Source organism: Zingiber officinale, chromosome 3A, assembly GCF_018446385.1.
Source record: "Zingiber officinale cultivar Zhangliang chromosome 3A, Zo_v1.1, whole genome shotgun sequence".
Taxonomy (NCBI): domain Eukaryota; kingdom Viridiplantae; phylum Streptophyta; class Magnoliopsida; order Zingiberales; family Zingiberaceae; genus Zingiber; species Zingiber officinale.
This window is the reverse complement of record NC_055990.1, coordinates 801,741-825,788: the sequence shown is the minus strand read 5'-3', so window position 1 is coordinate 825,788 and position 24,048 is coordinate 801,741. Positions and strand designations below refer to the sequence as shown.

Genomic DNA, 24,048 nt, shown 5'->3' with positions numbered 1-24,048 from the left:
TTTCACCTGGCTTCACTCACCAGGATTTCCATCTGCCTAGCTTCACTCACTAGGACTTTCACCTGGCTTCACTCACCAGGATTTCCATCTGCCTAGCTTCACTCACTAGGACTTCCTTCTGCCTGGCTTCACTCACCAGGACTTTTCTTCTGCCTGGCTTCACTCACCAGGACTTTCATTTTGCCTAACATCCCAGTTAGGACTTCCCAGTCAAGTATCCAGTCAACCTTGACCTACTTGACTTTTCTTCAATCAATATCTTATTGTCAAACATCTAAACCCAAACCAAGACTCAGCTTGGTTACCCAGGTCAACCTTGACCTGAGGGATATTGCACCAACAATCAGTTCCTTATAAATTATAAACAAGTAGCTCATGACTAAGATGGAAAGGAACAAACCATTGGAATAGTCATAGTGTAATTAGATATTAGTTTATCTTGACTAATAAATTATACTAGTACACTTTGAGTGTATTAAGTAGGACTATTTAAGGAAAGTTCTTTTTATACTGACTTAATAAAAGAACAAGACCTTAGTTATTATGGAAGTGTGTGCTCTTAATCCTAATATAATAACAAGCACATATATTTAGTATTTATTTCTTTAACTTATCAAAGGGTGAGATTTAGTGTGATAAATCAATAGGCTTGATAATTGAGAAATGATATTACTTATAGTGTGTGTTGTTGATTATAGAAGGAAACTGTGCTCTAGTAATCTAGGTTGATAATGTCCCCAAGAGGAGCTCATAAAGATTGTTATGTTAAACCCTGCAGGTGGACTTAGTCCGACACAACAATGAGGTTGAGTGGTACTACTCTTGGATTAAGAAATTAATTAAAATGAGTTATCAGTAGCTCATTTAAATTAGTGGGCATTCGACATCTTAAACACAGGGAGACTAACACACTCATGATAATAAGGAGCCGATAATATAATTTGGGATTGGTGCGGTAGTGCAATAATAACTCTCTAGTGGAATGAGTTATTATTGAAGAACTTGAGTTATGTGTTTGGGACGAACACGGGATCGGATACTCAAGCTCGTCGGAAGGCCAAAACTAATTTCTCTTCTAGGTTCATGTCGTAGCCTCAATGAAGCCTTATATCCACTCATGAAAAACTCATCTTGGTATCCAAGAGAGGGTCGACCCATGGCTTGGTGACCAAGCCATAGGGTCGGCCACTTACTCCTCAAAGGGGCCGGCCCCTTGCTTGGTGTCCAAGCAAGAAGGGGGGTCGGCCACAATATTCAAAAGTATAGGGGGTGTTTTGAATTTTTAAAATCTTCTCTTTGTAATATCTACAAGTTTTAAAAGAGAGATTTTAAATTATAAAACTTTCCTTATTTGAATTAGGTCACATGGTTTAAAAGAAAGTTTAAAAGTTTTAAAATTTTTCTTTTTTAACCATCCTCATGGTTTTTAAAAAAGGGAGTTTTAAATTTGAAACTTTCCTTTTTTCTCACCATGTTAAAAAAAGAAATTTTAAATGAGAAGTTTTAAATTTTAAAACTTGTTTTTAAAATTAAGAAAACTTTCCTTTTTTAACATCCACATTAGGAGATTAAAAGAGAGCTTGTAAAATTTTATAAGAGCTTTCCTTCTTTGCTTATAAAATTTTTACAAAGATTATTTTCCTTATTTTAAGGGTCGGCCACCCTTGCTTGGTGCCCAAACAAGGGGTCAGCCAATCAATCAATTAAAGAAGAAAAGGAAAAATAAAAGGGGAAAAGGAAAAACAAGAAGAAGATTTTAATTTTTGTAAAAATCTTTCCTTATTTGTCTTGGACAAGTATTATAAAAGAAGGGGAGGAGAGGTCTCATGTGGATGCTATTCTTTTCTCTCTTCTCTCTAGTCTTCTCCAAAGGGCCGGCCCTTACTTCTCTTCATGCTAGGGTCGGCCACCTCTTGTGGTTATTTTGTGTGGCCGAATACAAAGAGAAGGAGAAGAAAAGGAGAAGTAGGGATTGCATCTATTCTTATTCTATTGTTTATGTTCTCTCTTGTTGCTGGATCTCTCCCTTTTCCTTTCCCCTTGCTCTCTTTTGTTCCTTGGTGGTGGTTGTGGCCGAATCTTAGAAAAGGAGGAGGAGCTTTTTGGGTGGTGTTCATCTTGGAGGATCGTCGCTCACACGACGTCCAAGAGGAGGCGAGGAATACGGCAGAAGATCAAGAGGTTATTTGTTTACAAAGAAAGGTATAACTAGTAATTATTTTTCGCATCATACTAGTTTTCTTTGTATAGTTGTTTTTGGAAATACCAAACACAAGAGGCATATGATTCTAGAGTTTCAAATTTATTTCGAATTTGTGTTTTTTGTTTTGTTTTTCGAATTTATGATTCAATTGTTCTTTTTGGTTAAACCTAATGTTATTTTAGGAAATTAAATATTGAATTTCTATTAAAGGCTTTGTCGAGGCAGTGGTGGATGATCTCATACCCAAGAAGGCCTAGTGTCTCGCCATGTTTGACCTGGGAGTCGATTTTAGAAATAAATATTTAATTGACTTTGTAACATAGGTTGATTTGGATCAATAGTGTTAAGTTCCGCTTGCGATCCAAATCTAAACCATTAAGAACAGATAAGTTAAATTTGAAATCAATAATGTTAAGTTCTGTTTGTGATTCTTAATTTAACTTCTAAAGAACACAATATGTTGTTTAGGAAAAAGTTCAACATTTGTACAAAATTTTTGTACAGTGGAACCGGTACGATCTTCCTAGGACCAACCAACAACTTCGACTTTCCATGTTGTACATGCATCCTGCACACTTACAATGTATATCAAATACAACAATAAATAAAACTTAAACTTTTACCTGAATATCGAAAAACCTAGGGTCACATAGATGGCTCCAACAACAACCATGTTGCTCCTATTATTGCATATATACATAGCTCCCGCTCTCTTTCATCCGATCACTTCTCCTATGTTTGTTCTTATGTATGATGATGGATCGCCATCGAGCCACTACATGTCTCTCCCTCCTCATGTGTGTTGCTGCTGCCCTCTCTGCTAATGCCCAGACTCTGGCAGTTGCACCCTCCTGCTCCTGTGCCCATTCATCCCTCACTCATTCCGATGGCTGCTCCCTCCACCGCCGCCATCGACGTTACACCTTTGGTTTCTGCCTCGGCGACAACTCCTCCTACTATGCCCGTAACTATCGCCACCCCCCCCCCCCCAACCACTACTCTGACAACTTTAGTGTCATCGGCTACTGCCCCCGTTATCCCCTCGACTCCAATCCTGACCACAATGTCGTCAAACACACCTACCCCCACGGGAAGCAAGAAGAAGAAGAAGGGAAAGAGAGTCGTTGCTCCCGTTCCTAGTTCCCCAACCTCGCTTGCTGCATCACTGACCAAGGCTGCCTCTCTTGGCCCAAGCGTTGCTGCTAATGAAATGGTATGTCGGTGTCTATATTTACCCTTTGTTTGGGACGAGGTGAGGAATGGGCCAAAGCAAGGGAAGGGGAACTTTTAACCTCGTTTGGGAAGGAGTGTGTTAAGGAGGTGATGGGAAAGGAAGGGTCAGTGTTAACCTAGGAAAAGACGTCGAATTTCTTACACCCCAAATCAGAGTGTAAGGAAGGGGAATGGAAATCCAAAAAAAATATTCCAATTCTATCCCTATCTTGACAACATCGGCGCCGGCGTTGCTTTAGTGGGTCGCAAGGGTGATGACGTTGATGCCAACTATAGTGGAGGAGGCGACGCCGATGCCAGCGGCTTGCAGAGGGGATGCGCGAACCCACAATGGCTGCGACGACGACTACAAAGCAATGGAACCACGAACGGTGTCCATCATTGATCATGGGTGGGTAGTAGACAATGAAGGAGGTGACGCAAATGCCAATGATTTATGGAGGGGACGTGCAAACCGATGATAGTAGAGCCGCAGTGGTGAGTATGCTAGTAAAGAAACAAGAGCTTCATCGATCAAGGAATAAGAGATTTGACACAATTAAAACTATAATTTTAATTTTTTTTAATAATTAATTAATTCAAATCATTCTAACTTAAATAAATAGTTTAATTAAACTTTCTTAAACCTCAATCGGATTGACGGTAATTATATTTGAACTTTCGTTCTTCTCTCTTTCCTCTCAAACAAAGTACATATATTTGTTAATTAACGCCCCCGCGGGCTGGATCAACCGGTTAAGGCGTGACATCCTTGCACAATGAGTTGTAGGGTCGAAGGTCCACGGACGCGCACTGGATGAATAATCTGGGCCGGCTGTGTTAAATTCCGGAGACACCACGCTTTACCCGAGCCAGCATTCACCGTTGATTTACCTCCTCCTAGGATCCCTGTGGGGCCAAGCTTAGGGGGCCGCTGGGCGGCGGGACCCGCCTTTGCACAATATATTTGTTAATTAACAATCCCTCCATCCCAAATAAGATAAACCTAAATACTTACTTCCCCTCTCTTTCCCATTCTTCTCTTCCCTTAAATTAATAAACCTTCTCTTACCCCATCCCAACATATGATGATATTACATTGATGCGCAACTGGCCACCATTTTTGAATCAAAACTTTGGCAATTAATATGATTGTACAGAGTGGAGCATGCACGGCGAGTAACGTGTTCTCGGGCTTGGCTCTACTACTCTGGACTTTCGTGGTCTTTGCTGGGATTTGATTGACGTTGTGATAAAAGCGCTGCTTTCTTGTTCTCACATTATTCTGATTCACAGTAATCTTTCTGACTACTACTACTACATATATTTATCTGAAATAACTAGAAGTAGTTCATATTTGCATACACCAATTAATTTCAGACCTATTTATTCTAAAAGGAAAAATAACTTACTTCATCTTCAACTGAAATAAGATCCAAAGAATTAACATATCCTCTTTTCCGCATTTTATTATGAAGATCATGTAACAATGCGTTGATCTTCTCAGATTCGCTGTGAGACTTATCGCGTACCATGAAAACATGAACTCTGTTTCCGACCTCAATCCAGCTACAACCTGGTTGCTTCTTAAGTCCTTTATCCTTCATCCTTAACCTAATTTTTGCAGCTTCATTCCATCTACCCTTCGAAGCATAGATGTTCGACAACAACATATAAGATCCAGCATTGTTGGGCTCTGCTTCCATGAGCTTCTTAGCTGCTAAATTCCCAATTTTAACATCCCCATGGACGTTACAGCCTCCAAGAAGCGCCCCCCAGACAGAGGGTGATGAAGGGCTAATATTTAACCCTTTGATGAAACTCGAAGCTTCCTTAAGTCGCCCTGCTCGACCACATAGGTCGACTAAGGAAGCATAATGATCTTCTCGCACCTCAATTGATGGATCATTCATCATGCACTTGAAAAGATTAAGCCCCTCATCAAACAAACCAGAGTGGCTACATGCTGAGAGCAATCCCACATAGGTAACATCGTTAGGCTTGAATCCATGCAGGTGCATATTTCTGAAAAGGTTCAGTGCTTCTTGGCCATTCCCATGATGGGCATATGCCGCAATCATTCCGTTCCAACATACCAAATCCTTTTGACCCAGCAGCTCAAACAATTTTCTAGCAATAGCAATCTCACCGCACTTGGAGTACACACTCATGAGAGCAGAATTAACAGAAGGATCAAACTGGGAAATGGTTTTGCTAACAATCTGATGGATTTGCTGTCCTTCGGCAAATGCTGCTAAATTGCTTGCTGCAGCCAAAACATTGACAAATGTTGCTTGGTTTGGCTTGACACCGGCCATTAGCATCTCTAAGAACATCTTTAATGCCATCTCATTCTGTTGATCTTCGACGCATCCTGTGATCATGGCAGTCCAAGTGACCACATTCTTCTCTTCCATCTCCTCGAATAAACCTCGTGCCCTGCTCAAATCTTTATTCTTTATAAATCCGGTAATCATGGTATTCCAAGAAACTATGTCCCTCTCAGGCATCTTTACAAACAGCTCAAGAGCTTGATCAAGTCCTAGATTTTGGACATAACCTGATATCATCGCATTCCAGGAAACCACATTTCTCTCCGGCATTCTATCAAACAGAACTCGAGCTTCATCAACCCTCCCATTGTGCGATAAGGCTGCAACCATTGAAGTCCACGATATCACATCCCTCGCGGGCATTTCGTCAAACAGCCGATATGCTTCATCTAAGCGACCAGATTGAGTCATAGCAATCATGATCGTGTTCCAGGACACGACATTCCGATCCGGCATTCTCGTGAACAGATGGAAGGCCTCATCGAGCTGGCCGTTCTCAGCGTAGCAGGCGAGCATGGTGTTCCAAGAAATACAATTCTTCTCGGGCATGCGTTCAAAGAGCTCCTCAGCTTCCCTGATAAGCTTCGACCGAGCGTAGCCGGATAGCATGGCGGTCCAGGTGACTACGTTCTTCTGTGCGTCCGCACGGTCGAAGAGCGTCCTTGCCTCGTGGAGCATGCCGCACCTTATGTAGCCGGAGATGATTGAGGTCCAGGAGATGACGTCCTTGTGGGGTGTTTTGTCGAACAGTTGGCGAGCATCGAACATCCGTCCCTGGCGACTGAGCAAGGTGATAGTGTAGTTGCCTCGGCGGTCTACGCTTTGCTCCGGGTGCAACAGGGGAATGGATTGAAGCCGGTTGCCGGAGGCCGGGCAGAGAGACGAGGAGTGAGCAAGGTCGGAGAGGCGACGGCGGAGGCACCTGCCGGAGGGGACATGAATATGCCTCCAGAGGTGGAGAGCGGGCATGCACGACGGTCGTAGGGGCTTCATTTTCCTCTTACGGAGGCATACCGCATACCGCCGCCACAGACATCGACCATCCTCAATTTATTGTGGCGCCGCCACCGCCGCCGTCCCAACCCGGCCACTAAAATCAACATTAACCACGTTTGATTAAATTTTAATAAACAAGTTAAATTAAAATTATTATGAAGTTCATAAATTTTGAAAAATATTTTTAAGTCTAATTTAAATTAAATTCATAGTAATATACTTTAAAAAAATTTTAAATATTGAACTGATCTAAGATATTTTGAATGTCTATATTTTAATTAAAATAGATTAATTTTAAATATAGTTGCTACATTGAAAATTGAAAATTGCTAAAAGTGTTTCAAAAAATATAATAGAATATTGATATATATTAGAATATTAAAAATGTTTTAATTTTTTTAATGTAAATATGTATACGTTGAACTAATAAATATAAAATTAATTTTACAAGTATACTCATAAAATTTAATATGAAAGACAAATATAGGAGTGAATATGGGATGATTTATTTGAAAAATAATGAGTCATTTTCTAAATTTTTATGTTTTAATTGATATGAAAATGCAATATCAAAATTCAGAATAACTGTGTGATTAATAGTAGGTAATTAAGAACAATTAACTATATTTATTAAATTAAGTATTTAAGTTACACTATGGATTTTATATAAAAGGTGGAGATTGTCAAGTTTATTAAAGTCCTCGCGTTAAGCCCAGTTTTAAGTACTCCAAACTTATTGGGCATGTGCCCGGGTACGATGCGTTGGTAAAAGGCTGAGCATTTCTCCTAAACAGTGCTGGTTTAATTTTCACTTAAGGTGTACTTGTGGTAATTGAATTTTCTGATGACACATGAATGTTGCTCGTGCTTTCTAGATTTATCTAATGAGTAAAATAGAGCTTTCTAGATTTATTTAATGGTTAGAATATAGAGTCAGGTCTATCATAAGTTTACCCTCGTCGTCTGTTGTAAATATTTTTTGATTTATCTTAATAACTAATAAAAAAAATTATAGGATCAGATCAATCACTTTAGGACTAGTTGAATTTATTATTTTTTTATTTAATGAATTTAGAAGGATGAATTTTCAAAAGGGAGAAATATATTATTTGATGATAATATATTTTTTAAAGGACAAAAAAACGAAAATGTCTATTTTTTTTTTAATCATCAAAGACTGCTATTTTGATTTTTTTTAAAATTAAAAAAGACATCCTACTCATCAACAAATTATCCAATTATCTTCTCGTAGAAACTATAAAATTACAACTGGTACAACATGCCACGTAATATCATATATATATTTAATTTGTTAAAAGTATTTACATTATAATAAATATAATTTTAAATAATTATACTTAGATTGGTAAGAGCTCTATAATCATGGAGCTCATTTAATATCATGTCAATACCACATCAAAAATAAAAAAAAAATAAAAAATCTCTTAACAATTTTTTTATATATATATTTTTATCTCTCCTTCATATTTTACCTTATATATAATTAATTTTTTATAAAATTTAAATTCATAAATTACTAGACATTAATAATTAAAAAAATAAAAATATTAACATATATCAAATAAAAACACATAAATTATAATAATATATAAAAATAAACTTACACATATCTACTCTATGTTAAAAAATTTTCAATCATTTTCTCATGTATCCGAAATTATCTTGGTATCATCTCACTAGTATAGAATTTCATAATTCTTATGAAAGGTCTCAACTTTTTACAAAATCATTTTTCCATTTGATATTCTTTAATATCTCGTCATTCTTTATCGAGGATTTATTTCGTTGTGTCGCACTCTCTGATTTTAGATTTGCCCTTCCTCTTTGTTGTCTGTTGCCCTATCAGACGAATGCGAGCTTCAGAGTCATCTATATCAACACTCGTATCTGGATTTGGATTTAATGCTAAAGTGTTTCCCCCTTATTCGGATGTTTTTACCTTCTTGTTAGAGGAAAAAGCAACTGATTGTGGAGTATATTGTGAAGGCATGGGCAACTATACTTGAAATCCTTATTTTTATTGTTGGCTTTCCACATATTCAGTGCGTTCTCCAACATATTCTCGTCACCCCATCCGCTTTGACGATAAGTATACAAATTATTATAGGTTGCAGAAAATTCATTTACCATCAGCACGAACTTATATTAATGTGATTTGAGCACCTAATAACTTCTCTTCATAGTTTCTATGGGTCGATGTTTATTGCAATAATCAGCAATACGTTTCCAAAAAGCTTGATCCTTCTGGTCATTATCAATGACTGCGTTAGTACTGATAGTTTCCTCTGATTCAACTTTACACTCTTATTGTGATGAGTATGATGGCCACTGAGATGTTGGAATAGACGATCACATTAGAGGTTCTTTGTTGTTGATAGATGAGCCGATATTAACCCTTCTTGCTTCATTTGAAAATATGACTGATGGTTAAGGAGGTGAAAATTGTTGGAGATTGTTAGTGGCCAGCTATCGGAGGGATTGAATAGTCCTACAAAATAAAAATACCATTCTCGAACTTTAAAAAACACTTGCATAAATAATTCAATAAAGAAAGAAACTAAAAAGACGAGGCTCATGGGTTTGACTTAATTACAATCGGGGAGGTTGTTAATCCAAGGAATGAATCGCACTATGTATCTCCTTCAGGTGGAGAAGACTTTTACATTAGTGAAAGCACAGAAATGAGAAACTAATCTAAAAGAAGAGCGCACAAGTGTTGTTACAGTGATTGCTTGTTGTATTGAAAAACTTCTAGACTAAGGCTGTATTTATAACCTTGGTCGGGGTGCCTAGAGGGTTCCAGACACCTGGAAGGGGATAAAACTTTATCCCCTTTGCAATGGATCACGGTCAAATGTGATCTGGTCAAAGTCATATTTCGGGCGCTCGGAAGGGTTCCGGACGCCCGGATTGGTTCGGGCGCTCGGATTGGATCGAGCGCATGGATTGATTCCGGGCGCCCGAACCCTTAAAGTCAACATTGTTGACTTTTTGCGGTCTAGGCTCTCTGCTCGCTTTGGTCCAAATCTTCTGCTCCGTTTGCTTGGGTGATTTCGGCCAACCGAAATAAGGCTCACCTTAATCTAATTTTGGTCTTCTCGAGCAGGCTTCCGCTCTGGCTTCTAGTCCCTAGGAATTGTCGCATGTTTCCTTCTCGTCCACAGTGTACTCATCCGCAACTATTCATCCCTCAGATGCATCGAGCCCGTCGGCTCTCTCCCTTACCGACCTTCTCGCTGGCTGCGTCTCTTGCTCCCCGAGCAATCTTCCGCTCTGGCTTCTCGTCCCTCGGAAACACCGCACGCTTCCTTCTCGTCCGCTAGTGTACTCTTCCGCAGTATCTCGTCCCTCAGGCGCACTGAGCCCGTCGGCTCTCTCTCCTGGCGTCCTTCTCGCTAGTTACATCTTTCGCTCAACTTCTTGTGCTCCTAAGTCCCTGCATACTTAGACACAGGGTCAAAACACTACATGACCTAATTTAACTTGTTTGATCACATCAAAACAACCTGAGGTTCCAACAAAAATATGAAAGATAGAGAAAGTATCCCAAATTGGTTGCTCATAGCTGACCAATCTTGGCGTGAATACATAACAAATAAAGCTAAGGCGCGCTACTCTGAAAGGGAACTAAAACTTTTGAGAACTTTGAAAATTTAGAAAACTTTGTGGAACATATAAAATATTTTAAAATTTTGGATTGTATTACGTGTGAGAGAAAAATTGAGGATACTGAGTATCATGGTTTGGAGGAACGTATGTATTTTGAGAATATGTATTTTCTTTAATTTTTAAAGAATTCAGGAGATTTATAAAAGAAGTATTGAAATTAAAATGAAAGAATGAAAAAAAATAGAAAGAAGGAGATGAATGAAAAAAATAATAATTGGTGATGTATTTATAGAATTTTTTTAATTAAAAAGAATTTGAATATTGAACCATGACTATCAAATAAGCCGTTGTTTAACCTCTCATCTGGTTCAACGTTCAACATCGTGCTCAATATCATCTTCAACACATTGTGTGTGAATTTTTTTTAATAACAAATATTAAAAAAATTACTGACAACCAAGCAGCTCCGCAAAACAAACCTGAGAGATTCTCCCTCATGCCACGTTACCAGTGAGAACTCCTTTCAGTGCTCCTAGGGGAGATACTCCAAAAAAAAAAATATCCATAATGATTGGAACTGAGAACTACTTCGTTATCACATGCACAACACATTGAAAGTAAAAAATCTTAAAGTATCTCTCCGTAAAAAAAACCTCCGAATAATTTTTTCATGAATCTCACATCTGTTAAACCCATGCATCACATATCTCTATCCTAATTTAAAAGCGCCTCCAATATAATATTTAAATTAAAAATTATATTTTAATAAAAATTTAAAAAAAACATAAAGAAACGATTCCATACAAATAGAGCGCTCTTTGCCGAAATGAGAGGGAGTTCCTTCCTTCCGTGCCATCGTAGCGGTAGTTCAGATCATCTGTCTCAAAATTTTTCTATTCCCATATCCTTTTATCGATCAGACAGATCAGAATATATTTCAAGGATACATGACACATCACGAGGATACTGTACACATCTTAAAAATGTTGTGCATCCTTGAAATGTAATCTGATCCATTCGATCGATAAGAGGACACGGGAACAGAAAAATTTTGAAAAAGAAGATCCAAATTGGGATGTCTCGAGGAGTGAGATTTTTTTTAATAAAAAATTAAAGTGGAGCGTGAGGATTTTTTTTTTTAAAAAAAAACAAGTCCTCTTTTTTTATTTTTTGCCCTTTTAAAAACTGAAGATCCGAAAAATACGCCCCCTGGTTCTCGCCGAGCCTGGATTCGACGAAAACCAAACAAACTGTAACAAGGATAGCACAGGAATCAACTAATCTTTCTCAGAGAAGATCAAATCACGGTTTCCCGAAAAACTCCGGCTGTCAAGTCCAGACTTTGTTTGCACACCGATCATCCTTGTCAGGGGCATCCTCGTCAGACTTCTTAGTTTCCAAGGCCAGATTTTCAATTCTAATATCAATCTAAGACAGTCGCCGACTGCTGGAAGAACCAGAGCCAGAGCGTTTAATAGAAACAAGGCGAGATTGAAGAACTCGTAAACCAAACTTTGAATTAGCCAAACGACTTGCCTTCCACGCACAACGCTACCACGTTACAATTTCTCTTCCCCTTTCTAAAACAAGACCTACGACTTCCAGCCATATCTCCACTGCAGTCCCAGTTCAGGTTCTTCAATGCACGCGGCCTTGAAGCTCTCGCATTAATTTGTTAATTTCTCTACTGCCTCGGTTGACTGCAGTGGTTCGACTTCGGTCAAAACGCTGCTACGATTATCCAGAAAAGTCTGAGAATGCGAAGAAATTAACCAAAATGCAGATGCGAACGGAGAGAGAATTTACTTTGGAGGATGAGTCTCATCCTCATCGGCTGCGTCCCCACCCATTAGAACAGGATTCGGAGCTCCGCCTCTGCCACTGGCGCTGCTGCTGGCTATTGCAGCTGGCGCTGCTGCTGCTGCTGGCTATATAGCGGACAGGACAATGCGACAGTCTGGTGGATGCCAGAGAGAGGGATCGATCGGCATGCTATTCCTCCGTACTGAAGTCTTTCTTGACAGGGCGCCCGTCAGGATCGTCGCCGCCGTCGGCCAGGGCGGGGCGGCGGCGATTGATGGGATGGCAACGCTGACTCTGGTTTTACTCCTGTGCTCGTCTGTGCATCCATCGGACCGTTGGTTTATTGCCGTAGAGTTCGAATTGAATGCGGTGCGGTGGACGGCAAATCGTTTTCTCGGATTCATGCGAGTTTTTGTGAATCTGTGCCGGTTCTGCTACCGGTTCGATGAAGATTGTTAAACACAATAAAATAAAAAACAAAATATTCGGCAATTGATCGTAGTGATTTGTTTTTTAAACTTTTTTAATTGATTAATCTTCACCTATCCAGTTTTTTTTCAAACGGATTAAGAGTATCTCTGATAAATAAACATCTTAATGAAATTTTTATAACCTTTAATATATCACATCAACGTCATATAAAAATAAAAATTTTACGATTTTATATTAAAAAAACTCCTTTATAATTTTTTTGACAATCTTATATTATAAATCACAATATAAGAATATCCACGCCAATTTCTCTATTATTATATCTAAAATTTAAAATAAATGATTCACTTTATTAAATTTAAATAATCATTTTTCACTACACATTATATCAAATATCTTAAAATTTTCATCATCCTTAATTTTTTTTATTATTTTCTACTCTTTCTTTTATTTTTTATTATTATATTTATGAAATGAGAGGAATGAGAGAAATTGAAAAAATTGAGCCATAAAGAGAGATAAAAAAAATATTATTTTATTTTTAGGTTAAATGTTTCATTACCTAAATTTAGATATGGTAACTAAAGCAGAGAGTTTTTAATTATCCTATCTAACATTTAGGGTAAAATCTTTGGATAGATTAGTTGTATTATTAATTATAAATTTAATCTTCAAGACAAAAAATAAATTTAAATTTTTAATATGCTTTTAAACTATAAACTTTAAACTTCACATTTACAATAGCTCCATTTTATAAATCTCTTATAAATAGTAGAATATCTTCAATAGTTAAAATTCTAAATAAGTTTTCTTTTATACTTCCAATATATCACATTAATATTATAAAATTTTATTAAAACATCTTTAATAATTAGAGCTCTAAGTGAATTTTTTTTATCCAATTTATAACATGTAGTTGTATGTATTCATTCATATTATATCAATTTCAAGAAAAGAAATAATTTTTTTACTAAACACACAATCCGCACAAAAATAAAAAATATATTTGAGTTTCACTACTGCTCTTAAACTGCAAATCTCAAACCTTACCTCTATAATGATTCAAACTTTTTTATTTAACTTTTTTTATTCTACAAAGCTCTCACAAGTCTTGCATTGGAGATGTCCTAATCTTAAGTTGACTAATCTGGCTCAATAAAAAAATTCTCTCAATTATAAAGGTAAATAAGAAAATGCTGAAGAACCCTCCAGACGGCTAATATTCTTAAGCTCGCTATTTACTGAAGGGAAAATCTCTTGTAATACATTGCAACTGAGATTTCTGGGACAATGGTACAATAATTATGCCTTCCAACAGATAATCAAGTGATTTAAAATTCGAGTTTCAGTTGTGACGTACTACATGGAGTTTTCTCTCCAGTGAAAAATTGACTCAAGAATATTGTTCATCTAAATGAGTCTTTGTAAATGTTTTTTGATTTATTCAGATAGCTGGTAAAAAAAAATTAATAGAGTCCGATCAATTATTTTAAAATTAATCGATTTGAATGATTGAATGCATAATGCTAATTAAAAAAAATCAATGGCATTGTTGAACTTTCAAATTTATCAAATGACAAATTTAGTTTTCATTTTATCCATCACTGGAACGTTACATTCAGGATATGATGTTGATTTTAGAGTTTACTAATACCAAACTAAAATGATTAAAATATTTATTTGTTCTCTGAATCCACATCAGCATCAACTTCTCTAATACATAATTTATTTTAAATTTTATATTTCATATATTCTTTTTTTACATTAGCTAGCTATCGACTATCGTATCAATGTTTTAAATTTAGATTTCATAAATAATATTTTATTAAATTTAAAAAATAAAATTTATTTTTTAAATATTAAAATATTATTTAATTTGAAATAGAGAGAAAATAATAAAAATTTTAGGTTAGTTGATATATTATATAGTAAAAAATAATTATCTAAATTTAATAAAATTGATGATTTATTTTAAATTTTAAAAATATTATAGAGAAATTGATATGAAAATTTGATGTCGAATTTTTTTTTAAAATACAATATTACAGTACATCGCAATTTGAAAAATAGCAACTATGATTAAATAAGATACAATAGGCGAATTATGAGGAATATTTTAACCTAAAATCCTTTATACAGAGAGGTCAAGTAATCTTTGCATAGAGAGATCATATTCAATCAGTCATTTTATATCATTAAAAATTAATTTTAAAATCTATTAGTAAAAGTATCAATTAGGCCAACCTGGGAATAAGTTTGTGTTGCTTAAACATTAGCTATTGATAGTTCGCTAAACGATCGAACACGACCCGGATTTGATTTCTAGCAAAAAACGAAAGACGCCGTAAGGCTCCGGTTATCTATTTCTTAATTGCTCGGCTATGGCGAATTATCTAGTCCCTTCGGCCCTTCCGCCGGCATTAGTTTAAAGGTTTCCAATCAGCCAATTTCTTAAACGTCAGCGACGCACTAATAAAAAAAAAGTGGGGGGCGTCAGCGGCAGGAGGACTGAGGTTGTTAAAAGAGCGCACTCTCCAGCTCTTCCCCCAATCCCGTGCTCTACTTCGATCTCGGCGGAGCGCACTTTCCAGGAGAAACGAGACGTCGCGATCGGATGACTTTCGCAATCGCATTCCTCTCGCTCTCCGCTCCGGCCCTATCCTCCTCTACCGCCCCCCTCCTCCATCTCCATCCTCGCTCCCTTCGCCTTCAGATCCCGCCGCTCGTTCATCGCTCCTTCGGCTCCGTCAGCGGATTCCCACGGAAGATTCGCTTGTGGGTTTCATTTCTCTGCTCTTGCTTGTCCGATCTTTGTCTCGTTAGGTTATTCTTAATGTAGTCTGTTCGACTGGCTTCGGAATAATTGATAGTTGATGGCTTGCGATCTTTGTCCGTTGTTGATTTCTTCGGTTTAGATGATTTGAGGATTGTACTATCAACATAATATTCCTCAACGCAAATTCATCTCCTGTTTCCTTCTCGAAGGATCCAAATCTTGTGAAATATTCACTTTATATAGGAATCGGCAACTTGTATCTGTGGAGATTGAACATGGAATATCCATTAGCGTTTTTGACTTGTTATTTATTATACTAGGGGCACTGAGTTAAATCCCACTATACAGCTTGAATCGGATTATTTCATTTTTTTTTATGTTAAATGTATATCCGATTCATTTTGTTCGCATTTGAGCTTTATAATTTTTCATTTTGTTCGCATTTGACAGTTTCTATAGGTAAGATATAGCATGGTCCAAGTTGTGTACTAATTTTTTACTTATAGAGCTTGTACTTAACTATGTTGGGAACATTGCAACTAAAACAACAATTAAATCACTGAAACCTGACCATTTATCTTTTGTTATCTTACTATACTATGCAGGAACTATCCTCGGTCTTCCAATTCACCTGATATATTAGGATCTTCCTCCCCAGTGAGTCTAAATCTCCTCTTTTGTTTATTTTGATGTTTGATCATAATTATATGCCTAATATGAAGCAGTAAGATCTGTATTAGCTGATATTCTTTCAGTAAATCAAGAGGACAGTGCTACATTGAACTTATCATTTCAGAACCTATTTATTCTAGTTTTTCTAATGACGGATTTCAATATGCCAAATGCCTTGTAGGCATACTACAAGGAAGCTTAGTGGATTTCTTTCTCATTATATTTTCTAAACTTTAATAGTTTTTTATGGCCATTCAACCTAAAATTGAACAATTGCTTTTTCTAGTATCTCTTTAAAATGTGATGATTCAAAGACTGATTGCTAAGATAGTAAATTTTGACCTTCGAATTCTTATTTTGGTGAAAGTGATGGAAGAGATACAAACATGTTAAGGTAATAGTCATGAATTTGATGTTCTTGTTAGTAGAACGGATTATATTGGATTTCTCTTCTATTACACCAAACATTAGATAATGCTAGACTGTACATTTCTTAATCTCTCGAATAATCTTTGACAGATCTCTGATCAAGATGACTCACTCCCGATGCCGATAGTTCATATAGATCAAGATTCAGATGCTTATGCCACAACTGTGCAACTTAGCTTTGGGGACCGTTTAGGAGCACTAGTTGACACGGTAACCCTCTTTCATTTCCTACTACAATTTATTAATGGAATTTTATATAGCAATATAAACTACTCGAGTTAGGTAGAATTCTACTTTTGCAATTGTGTATACTTATTTATGATAGTATAAATAGATTAAACTCAAAATTTGAGCTGAGGAGAGGAACTTTGAAGACTAAAGATTTTAAGTGGAACTAGACTTTGGTATATGAAATTTAGCTTTGAAAATAATACAAGCAAGGACTAGTTAAGAAGCATTAAATGAAATTTATGCAAGAATTTTATATATTCAGATCTTTTATTCAATAAAAAGTTGCAATAAAAATGCTTTTGAATTATGTTATGTGCTCCTTGAGACAAGGAAAATTTTGTAAGATTTTAGTATGACCCACTATTCTTTATACATCAGTATTGAATGTTGATAATTAGGAAATATGTTGAAAACATAATAAAGATGAGAATGTTAAGATGAATACCTGAGGCTACTAAATAATATAATACCTAAGAATACTTTCTCTAATACCACTTGCCATTGGTCAATCCCTTAAAATCCATGTGACTCTTTAGTGGGAACATTCTCAAGGGCAGTTTTTGCATTGTAGTGACTTAACTTCTACAAGGAAAATTGAATACCAGGTTACTTGTAAATTGCTGTAAACAACCATATGACTATTTCACTAACTAAATTTCTTCTCACATAAGGGAAAGCTCTTGTACAACCAAAAACATAGCATGGCAAAGTATGTCTTGGAAAAGCTAACGCTTTGTGAAGTGAAAGTTTTCCTTGGCAATTGGACTCACCATAAGAACCACTTGGGTGCTAAGTGGTTGGGGCAATTAGGTGTGTCTTCACTAGATGATAAAGAGAAAGAAAACGGGATAAGATGAGATGAACATGATGAAATACAACAATAGTTTTAATAGTCAAACAAGTGGAACTGAATAGAGTTCAAGGATTAAAGTTTTGACCCAATTCTGACTATAGGTTAGACATTTGGAGTAGAATTCTTACATTTCAATTAAGCATCACTTGCTTAGAGGAGGGGGAGTACGAGGAGAGGATGAGGCAGAGCAAGAGGAGGAAGAGATGGATGAGGTGGTAGAGAAAGAGGTGGAGGCAAATAGGAGTAAGAATATATATATCAAAGAAACGTATGGGAACTTTAGTCATATTTGCTGCTCCCGAAGGACAAAGGCAGATCTTATCGTAGCATGAAATGTGGAGAACGAAGGTGGAGCTTCTTGTGGTCGTGTTAAGGGCTCAGGGCATCTAAGAGGAAGCAGGTGAAGCTTGTTGCAACCATGTTGAGGGCTTGAGGCATCCTGGAGGACCAAGTCAGAGCTTCTTGCGATTGTGTTGGGGACACACGGCGTTTCAAAGGAGGAAGATAGAGCTTCTCATGCCAACGATCAAAATAGCACTAGTGATTTACATTACATAAATTTAATAGACGGATAAGATTCATATAATCAATCTTGAGCTGTGTGAATAATTCTTGAGTTTCTTTGTTGAAAAGTATATAGTTGAAGTTGTTGCCAAGGTTTTGGGATAGTGCCATCTTTATCATTTGATTGTGATCTGCACTTCCTTTCTCTTACATTGCAAACGGATCTTAAGCAATTATCTGCATATGAAAATGTCTAGCGGTTCATTTGGTATGGACTTTAAATTTTTTCTCAAGGCCTTGTGGTTCAAACCCTGTCTTCATCATTTCATTTACCTTAACAGGATAGATATATTTGCATATTCTATTTTATATGTAAATAATTCAAACTAATACGACCATGAAGTCATATTTAGTTTTAAAAAAAAAAATCAATAATTTGTATCTTTTATTAAATATTTAAACAAGAAAAACTTGTTCACCAACATTGTTCATGAATTTCCAATAAACATTGTTCATTGACAATATTGAAGCTTGTTCACTTATCTTGTCAAACGACAATGGCCAAGCTGTTAACAAGCTAAGTGCTAAGCCTGTCCACAAACAATTGATTCATTTAAATCTTATTTTGCGCACATGAGATTTCTATTTGGAAATACTATATCTATTTCCTCAAGTTCTTATTAGTAATCATCTAGAAATTTTCTAAATATGCATACAAATAACATGTAACACTTTCTATAGTTTGGTCTTTCAGAGGCTTTCTTGTTATTGACATATCTCAAAGTTATTATTTTGACTTCAGTTTGTCCGATGAGGTGTATTTTTATGCTGACCTTTTCAATATTGTGTATATTTGGTCTCGGTAGCTGTATCTCAAATAATGAAAGATTGTAATATCTAATCCTGAAGTAGCTTGTTACAAATTTTCTTGTAATATTTGTAGATGCGGTCTCTTAAGGATTTGGGACTTGATGTGACAAAGCGAACTGTAACAACTGAGGATTCTGTTGTGAAGACCAAATTTCTCATAATGCGGGAGTGAGTACTTTAATTATCATTTAACATTATTAAGCATCTTTTAATTTTTTGTCTAAAGTTTTATAGCTTCTGGTTTCCATGTACTACTTTCTTTATGCAATTGTTCTGTCTACTCCATCATTCTTTCTGTTGACCAAACTGATTTACTGCAGGTTACTAACAGATGCTTGTCTAGGAATTATTGTTCTTTTTATAAGAAACATTGCAGTTGTGGCGATCAGTGAATGAAGGATAGAAACACTTAGTATTGGCATTGCTTAAGTTTTGATCCAATTATGAATCCATTAATGACATTTATGCTCAGATCCTGTTCTAGTGCTTATTCTCGCAAACATCTTCAAATTTCATGTCATTTCATTTGTTTGCACCATAAGCACGTTATTGAACCTCAATAGCTTATGCTTTGGCTTGGGCATTCAGTTGTGTTTTCATTGGTCTTGGGTTCTAGTCACATGTAGCACCTGTTATATACCCAATATTAGCCTTCTAATAAAAAAGGAAAAAAAAATAGCTTATGCTTTTAAATTTTACTTGAGTCCATCTGAAAAGATAAACTGTAACCAAACTGAATTGAAGGTGTTGAGTTTGGAAGTATGTGGCACAGTTAAAGTAGTGTGTTCAACTGATGCAAAAAACACTTAAACCAATAGAAGATAAAAAATAATTATTTTTTCAAGTACAGGGCATGGCTAAAGCAGCGTGTTCAACTGACTCTGCAAAAACACTTAAACCAATATTCAACCCAATAGAAGATAAAAAATAATTATTTTAAACCCACTCAATTACAAGTTCTTGACACTACATTGTGGATTTGTGATGCTCTATCAATCTATCTTAAAATTTGTTTCATTCCATATATGTTGATTCTGCAATACAGACATTTTGTTAGGCATTTCTTGTTATGCTTTAGTGCTTGATTTATACTTATTATCTCAAATGCCTAGTTACAAAGACATTTAACTATGTTTTGTGCTCTATCACTTGATTTATAGATTAATTTTATAACTCTTTATATACTCATGCATGTTAGAGTTTTTGAATTTTTTCCCTGATGATCATTATGTTTTGGTCATACCTCATGCATCTTTTTTTTAATGGTTTCTAATTTGTCAATCTCAGCTCTATCTTGTATTTATGCCCTTCTAGAATAAAATAAACATTAGCCGATTCCTTTTCTGTAGCTCCTGCCTCTCAAATAAAGGTATTCATGTAATTCTATCTTTGATAATGTTTGGTATCAGTACTGTATGGATAACTGAAGAGTTCAAGTATCGTATATGATGAACATAATTTCGTATGAACTGCATGTTTATCTATTATATGAATTGTTGCTTTAATTAACAATCTAGTGGGCGGAAGGTTGAGGATCCAGCTATGCTAGAAAAGATTCGTCTTTCTATCATCAACAACCTTTTGAAGTACCATCCAGTGTGTAATTGTTAACTTTCTTTATTTGTATGATGGTTTATTGGCTTTTTTTCCCAATTAAGTGCTTCTCTTACTAGGAATCGAGTGAAAATCTGGCAATGGGTGAAGTTTTTGGTATCAAAGCCCCGGATAAGAAGGTATTGAATTTGGAACATAGGTGAAGTCATTTAACCAAGATTTCAATGAAGAAATTTCATCCTGTTTTAGTTTACTTTCCATGTAACTGGTTGCTTTTAGGACTAGCATAAATCTAATTTTTAGTGCAGAAGTCAGATGAGGATCCTAACAGGCAGATGACCTTCTCTGAATCTAAAGAGATATCCATGATTTCCACATTCAGTTAACTCATTATAAGGATCATTATTCTTTAGGTTAATGCCAATATTCATATTTAGTTAGCGGTCATGTAAATAGAAAATTGCTTGCTTTTCAAAGCATTGTATATTATCTTTGATATTGCACTTCACAACATTGATATATTTCGTAGGTAGTTCACTGGCTATTCCATTTCACATTATCTTTATTTGGCACATAGTTCTGGTTGCAATAGCCATTTGTTTGCAGGGCTATGGTTGCTTGTTTGCAGGCATTATGAAATAGATTTCATGAAACATATCATTGTCCTGCACATGTATCATATACTTGGATATGAATTTTTTAAATTATCTTTTTTATATGTTGGATATGTTTTCATGACATTGAAAATAAGTTCTTGATATTTCCTATTTTTCAGCTGGATGTCGATGTTGCAACAGAAATATTTCTCCAGGATGATGGACCAAAACGAAGGTGTGCTAACTTCTTTCGATTTGCCTTTAACAGTGCTATGTGATTCTGCTGAGCAACACCTTAATGATTTTTTTTTGTCTTCAAAGCTACACTTTATGATTTATTAATGATAAAGAAGAAAAGTACACAACCATCAGTCAGAGTTCAAGTTCTATTAGGATGAAAAATCCTAGAATAAAAAAATAAGTGCATGGTGAAGCTATAATATTCAGTTCAACTTGGCCATACTATCTGGTGGCTGTTCTATTTATTCTGTAATGAAGATCAAGTGTGCTTGATTTTTTTTATACTTAAAGTTAGATCAAGCTAAGTAGGAGCCCACCACTATGTTCCATCAAGCAATTGTTATGGCCTGCATTGTTTCGTGGTAATTGAGTTTGAATTACTATACCAATTCTCCAAAGATGAAGATGAAATGTGACATTTAATGATTCCTTCATGGATTTATAGGCAACGATTGATTTGTATGTATACACTGCTTTTCCTGAGCATGTGGTTTGGATGATTTTATTGGTAAAATTGTAATTGATTTTTTTTTAAAAAATAAACTATTATTTTTGGAATTTCAAAAACTGTACTCAATTGCAATTGAACTTCTATGAACCAGTTTGCTATATATTGAGACTGCTGATCGACCTGGGCTCCTGCTGGAGATCGTCAAGATAATAACAGATATCAATGTGGATGTGGAATCAGCAGAGATTGATACTGAGGTACCTTTTTGATACCACAACGATTACTTGTGAAGAAAAGTTCAAGGGACAAATTCATTTTATTTACTTACAGGGTTTGGTAGCGAAGGATAAATTTCATGTAAGCTACAGAGGTGCTGCATTGAACAATTCATTGTCACAGGTAATAGTTTATTTTAAAGATATTTAATTTCCAATTACTAGGCTTGGGGCCTCAAATTTCTCCCTTTGCTCATTCCTGTCCGTCCTTTCACTTTTTCCTACCAATTATAAATGTTGACCGTAAGTTGCGGATGAAAGATATGAAAATATCTAGGTTTTGAGTGAGAGCTTTTGATTTTAGTTTTTTTTTCATAATAGTTGATAATATCAGCGTGGTTGCAGGTGCTGACCAACTGTTTGCGGTACTACCTCCGGAGACCTGAAACAGAGGAAGAGAGCTATTGATAATCGATTCCTGGACATCGGGCATTGTGGCACTGAGGATCATACAAATATCATTTGGTTGAACTGATTTAGCATTTCCTGCAATTAAACTGAGTTGATGACTGATTTTCCTGCGCCTGAAACTTTCTATTGGTGTCGAACTCTTGGAATGTTGTTTGGCTACTAATTTCAACGATGGAGCTCGACGTTGCAAAATTCTAGACCAAAAGCTAATATAAAAGCCAGTGTGTTTTAGTTTGTAAAACGCGTTAGGTTTTAGGACTTCAATGAATTTTACGTGCTAAATATTTGGAAAACTAAGATATTTTAAATTTTTGACCGATATCAATAACTAGGGTGGTTTTAAAATGTTCCTCTGAAATTTTAAATTATATTCACTAGTTCCGAGTTGGAGCAATTTGGAGGGTTGCAACTCTTGCATGCGTTGTCTCGATTGTAGGAATCATTTCACTAGAATTTTTATTAGGAGTAAAAGTGTTGGTGATGACTTTTATTTGGCATCACGTGTACTGGATCTGGCCTTGTCATCAGATACATGGCTTGGTCGTGTACCGATTTATTTACACGGATATGGTCGTGCCATCTGATACGGCTTGATCGTATCTGAATATGAGGGAACAGGCATGCTTGGGATATGATATGGTCGTGCCCCGTTATGGAAAAGTTGGTATGGGCATGGCCAGGGGTCGTGCTCGGTACTAGAGGCATAAGGAGTCTAGGATTTTTTTAGTATATATATATATATATATATATATATATATATATATATATATATATATATACCTAATTTAAATTTAAAGTTCTTGGTTATTTGTGGAATAGGAACATCGTCGAACTATAGTAATTTGTTATCGTCTTCTATCTATCTCAATTCTTCTTCCTCTTCGATTTCTCCTTCGACGATTCTTCTCGTTTGTTGTAGCATGATCTCAACAATTAATATCAATATGAATACATTATGTTTGGGATATATTCTAAGAAATTTAATATGATGAAGTTTGACATAACTAAAAATTTTCATTTGTGACAGAGGAGAGTTAAAGATTTGCTGGTATAATAAGGCATGATGAAGGCGCTAAGTGAAAAGAAACCAGAAGTGATGAAAAGATAAGATTGGGAGAAATTACAAGCGAAGGTGGTAGTAACGATCAAACTTTATCTAACAGATAACATGATGTATCATGTTATGGACGAGGAATGACTGGTGGCATTTTAGAAGAAATTGGAAAGACAGTATATGTCCAAATCTCTGACAAATAAGTTTTATCTTAAATAAAAGTTGTTTGGGCTTAAGATGTTAGAAGTCACGGATCGAAGCCAACATATTAACATTTTTAATCAAATTATAAGTGAAAGTGATATGAAACAGGTTGATGTGAATATCGAAGATGAAAATAAAGATAAGGTACTGATGTTGTTGAATTTTCTACCGTCATCTCCTATGTATAATAATTTGGTTACGACTCTAATATGGGGAAAGGAAACCCTCAAGCTAGAGGAAATCACAGGTGCTCTTTTGGGTTTTCATTAGAAAAAGAAAGCTAATGATGAGACATTTCAAGGTGAAGAACTCATATGAG

General features: G+C 35.8%; 2 protein-coding genes across 2 annotated transcripts; one reads left to right on the top strand and one right to left on the bottom strand.

The window, feature by feature from the left end:
• Positions 1 to 4,705: 4,705 nt before the first annotated feature.
• Positions 4,706 to 6,860, bottom strand: LOC122050941 (pentatricopeptide repeat-containing protein At2g35030, mitochondrial-like). Its single transcript, XM_042611819.1, has one exon. It carries the CDS (start codon positions 6,739 to 6,741, stop codon positions 4,807 to 4,809), a length of 1,935 nt encoding a protein of 644 aa, XP_042467753.1. The 5' UTR covers positions 6,742 to 6,860; the 3' UTR covers positions 4,706 to 4,806.
• An 8,172-nt stretch (positions 6,861 to 15,032) lies between these two features.
• Positions 15,033 to 22,712, top strand: LOC122050940 (ACT domain-containing protein ACR12-like). The gene is made up of 10 exons (XM_042611818.1): positions 15,033 to 15,384; positions 15,991 to 16,042; positions 16,577 to 16,696; positions 19,018 to 19,112; positions 20,462 to 20,540; positions 20,618 to 20,677; positions 21,274 to 21,329; positions 21,937 to 22,042; positions 22,116 to 22,184; positions 22,406 to 22,712. The coding sequence occupies exons 1-10, from the start codon at positions 15,224 to 15,226 to the stop codon at positions 22,466 to 22,468; spliced, it is 861 nt and encodes a 286-aa protein (XP_042467752.1). The 5' UTR covers positions 15,033 to 15,223; the 3' UTR covers positions 22,469 to 22,712.
• Positions 22,713 to 24,048: the final 1,336 nt, after the last annotated feature.

Bases quoted from the DNA above. Each gene is read 5' to 3' on its own strand.
- LOC122050941 (XM_042611819.1), bottom strand. From the start codon at position 6,741: ATGAAGCCCCTACGACCGTCGTGCATGCCCGCTCTCCACCTCTGGAGG.
- LOC122050940 (XM_042611818.1), top strand. From the start codon at position 15,224: ATGACTTTCGCAATCGCATTCCTCTCGCTCTCCGCTCCGGCCCTATCC. The intron at 21,330-21,936 runs GTGTGCTAACTT...TCTATGAACCAG, and splicing joins GATGATGGACCAAAACGAAG to TTTGCTATATATTGAGACTG. The intron at 22,185-22,405 runs GTAATAGTTTAT...GCGTGGTTGCAG, and splicing joins TGAACAATTCATTGTCACAG to GTGCTGACCAACTGTTTGCG.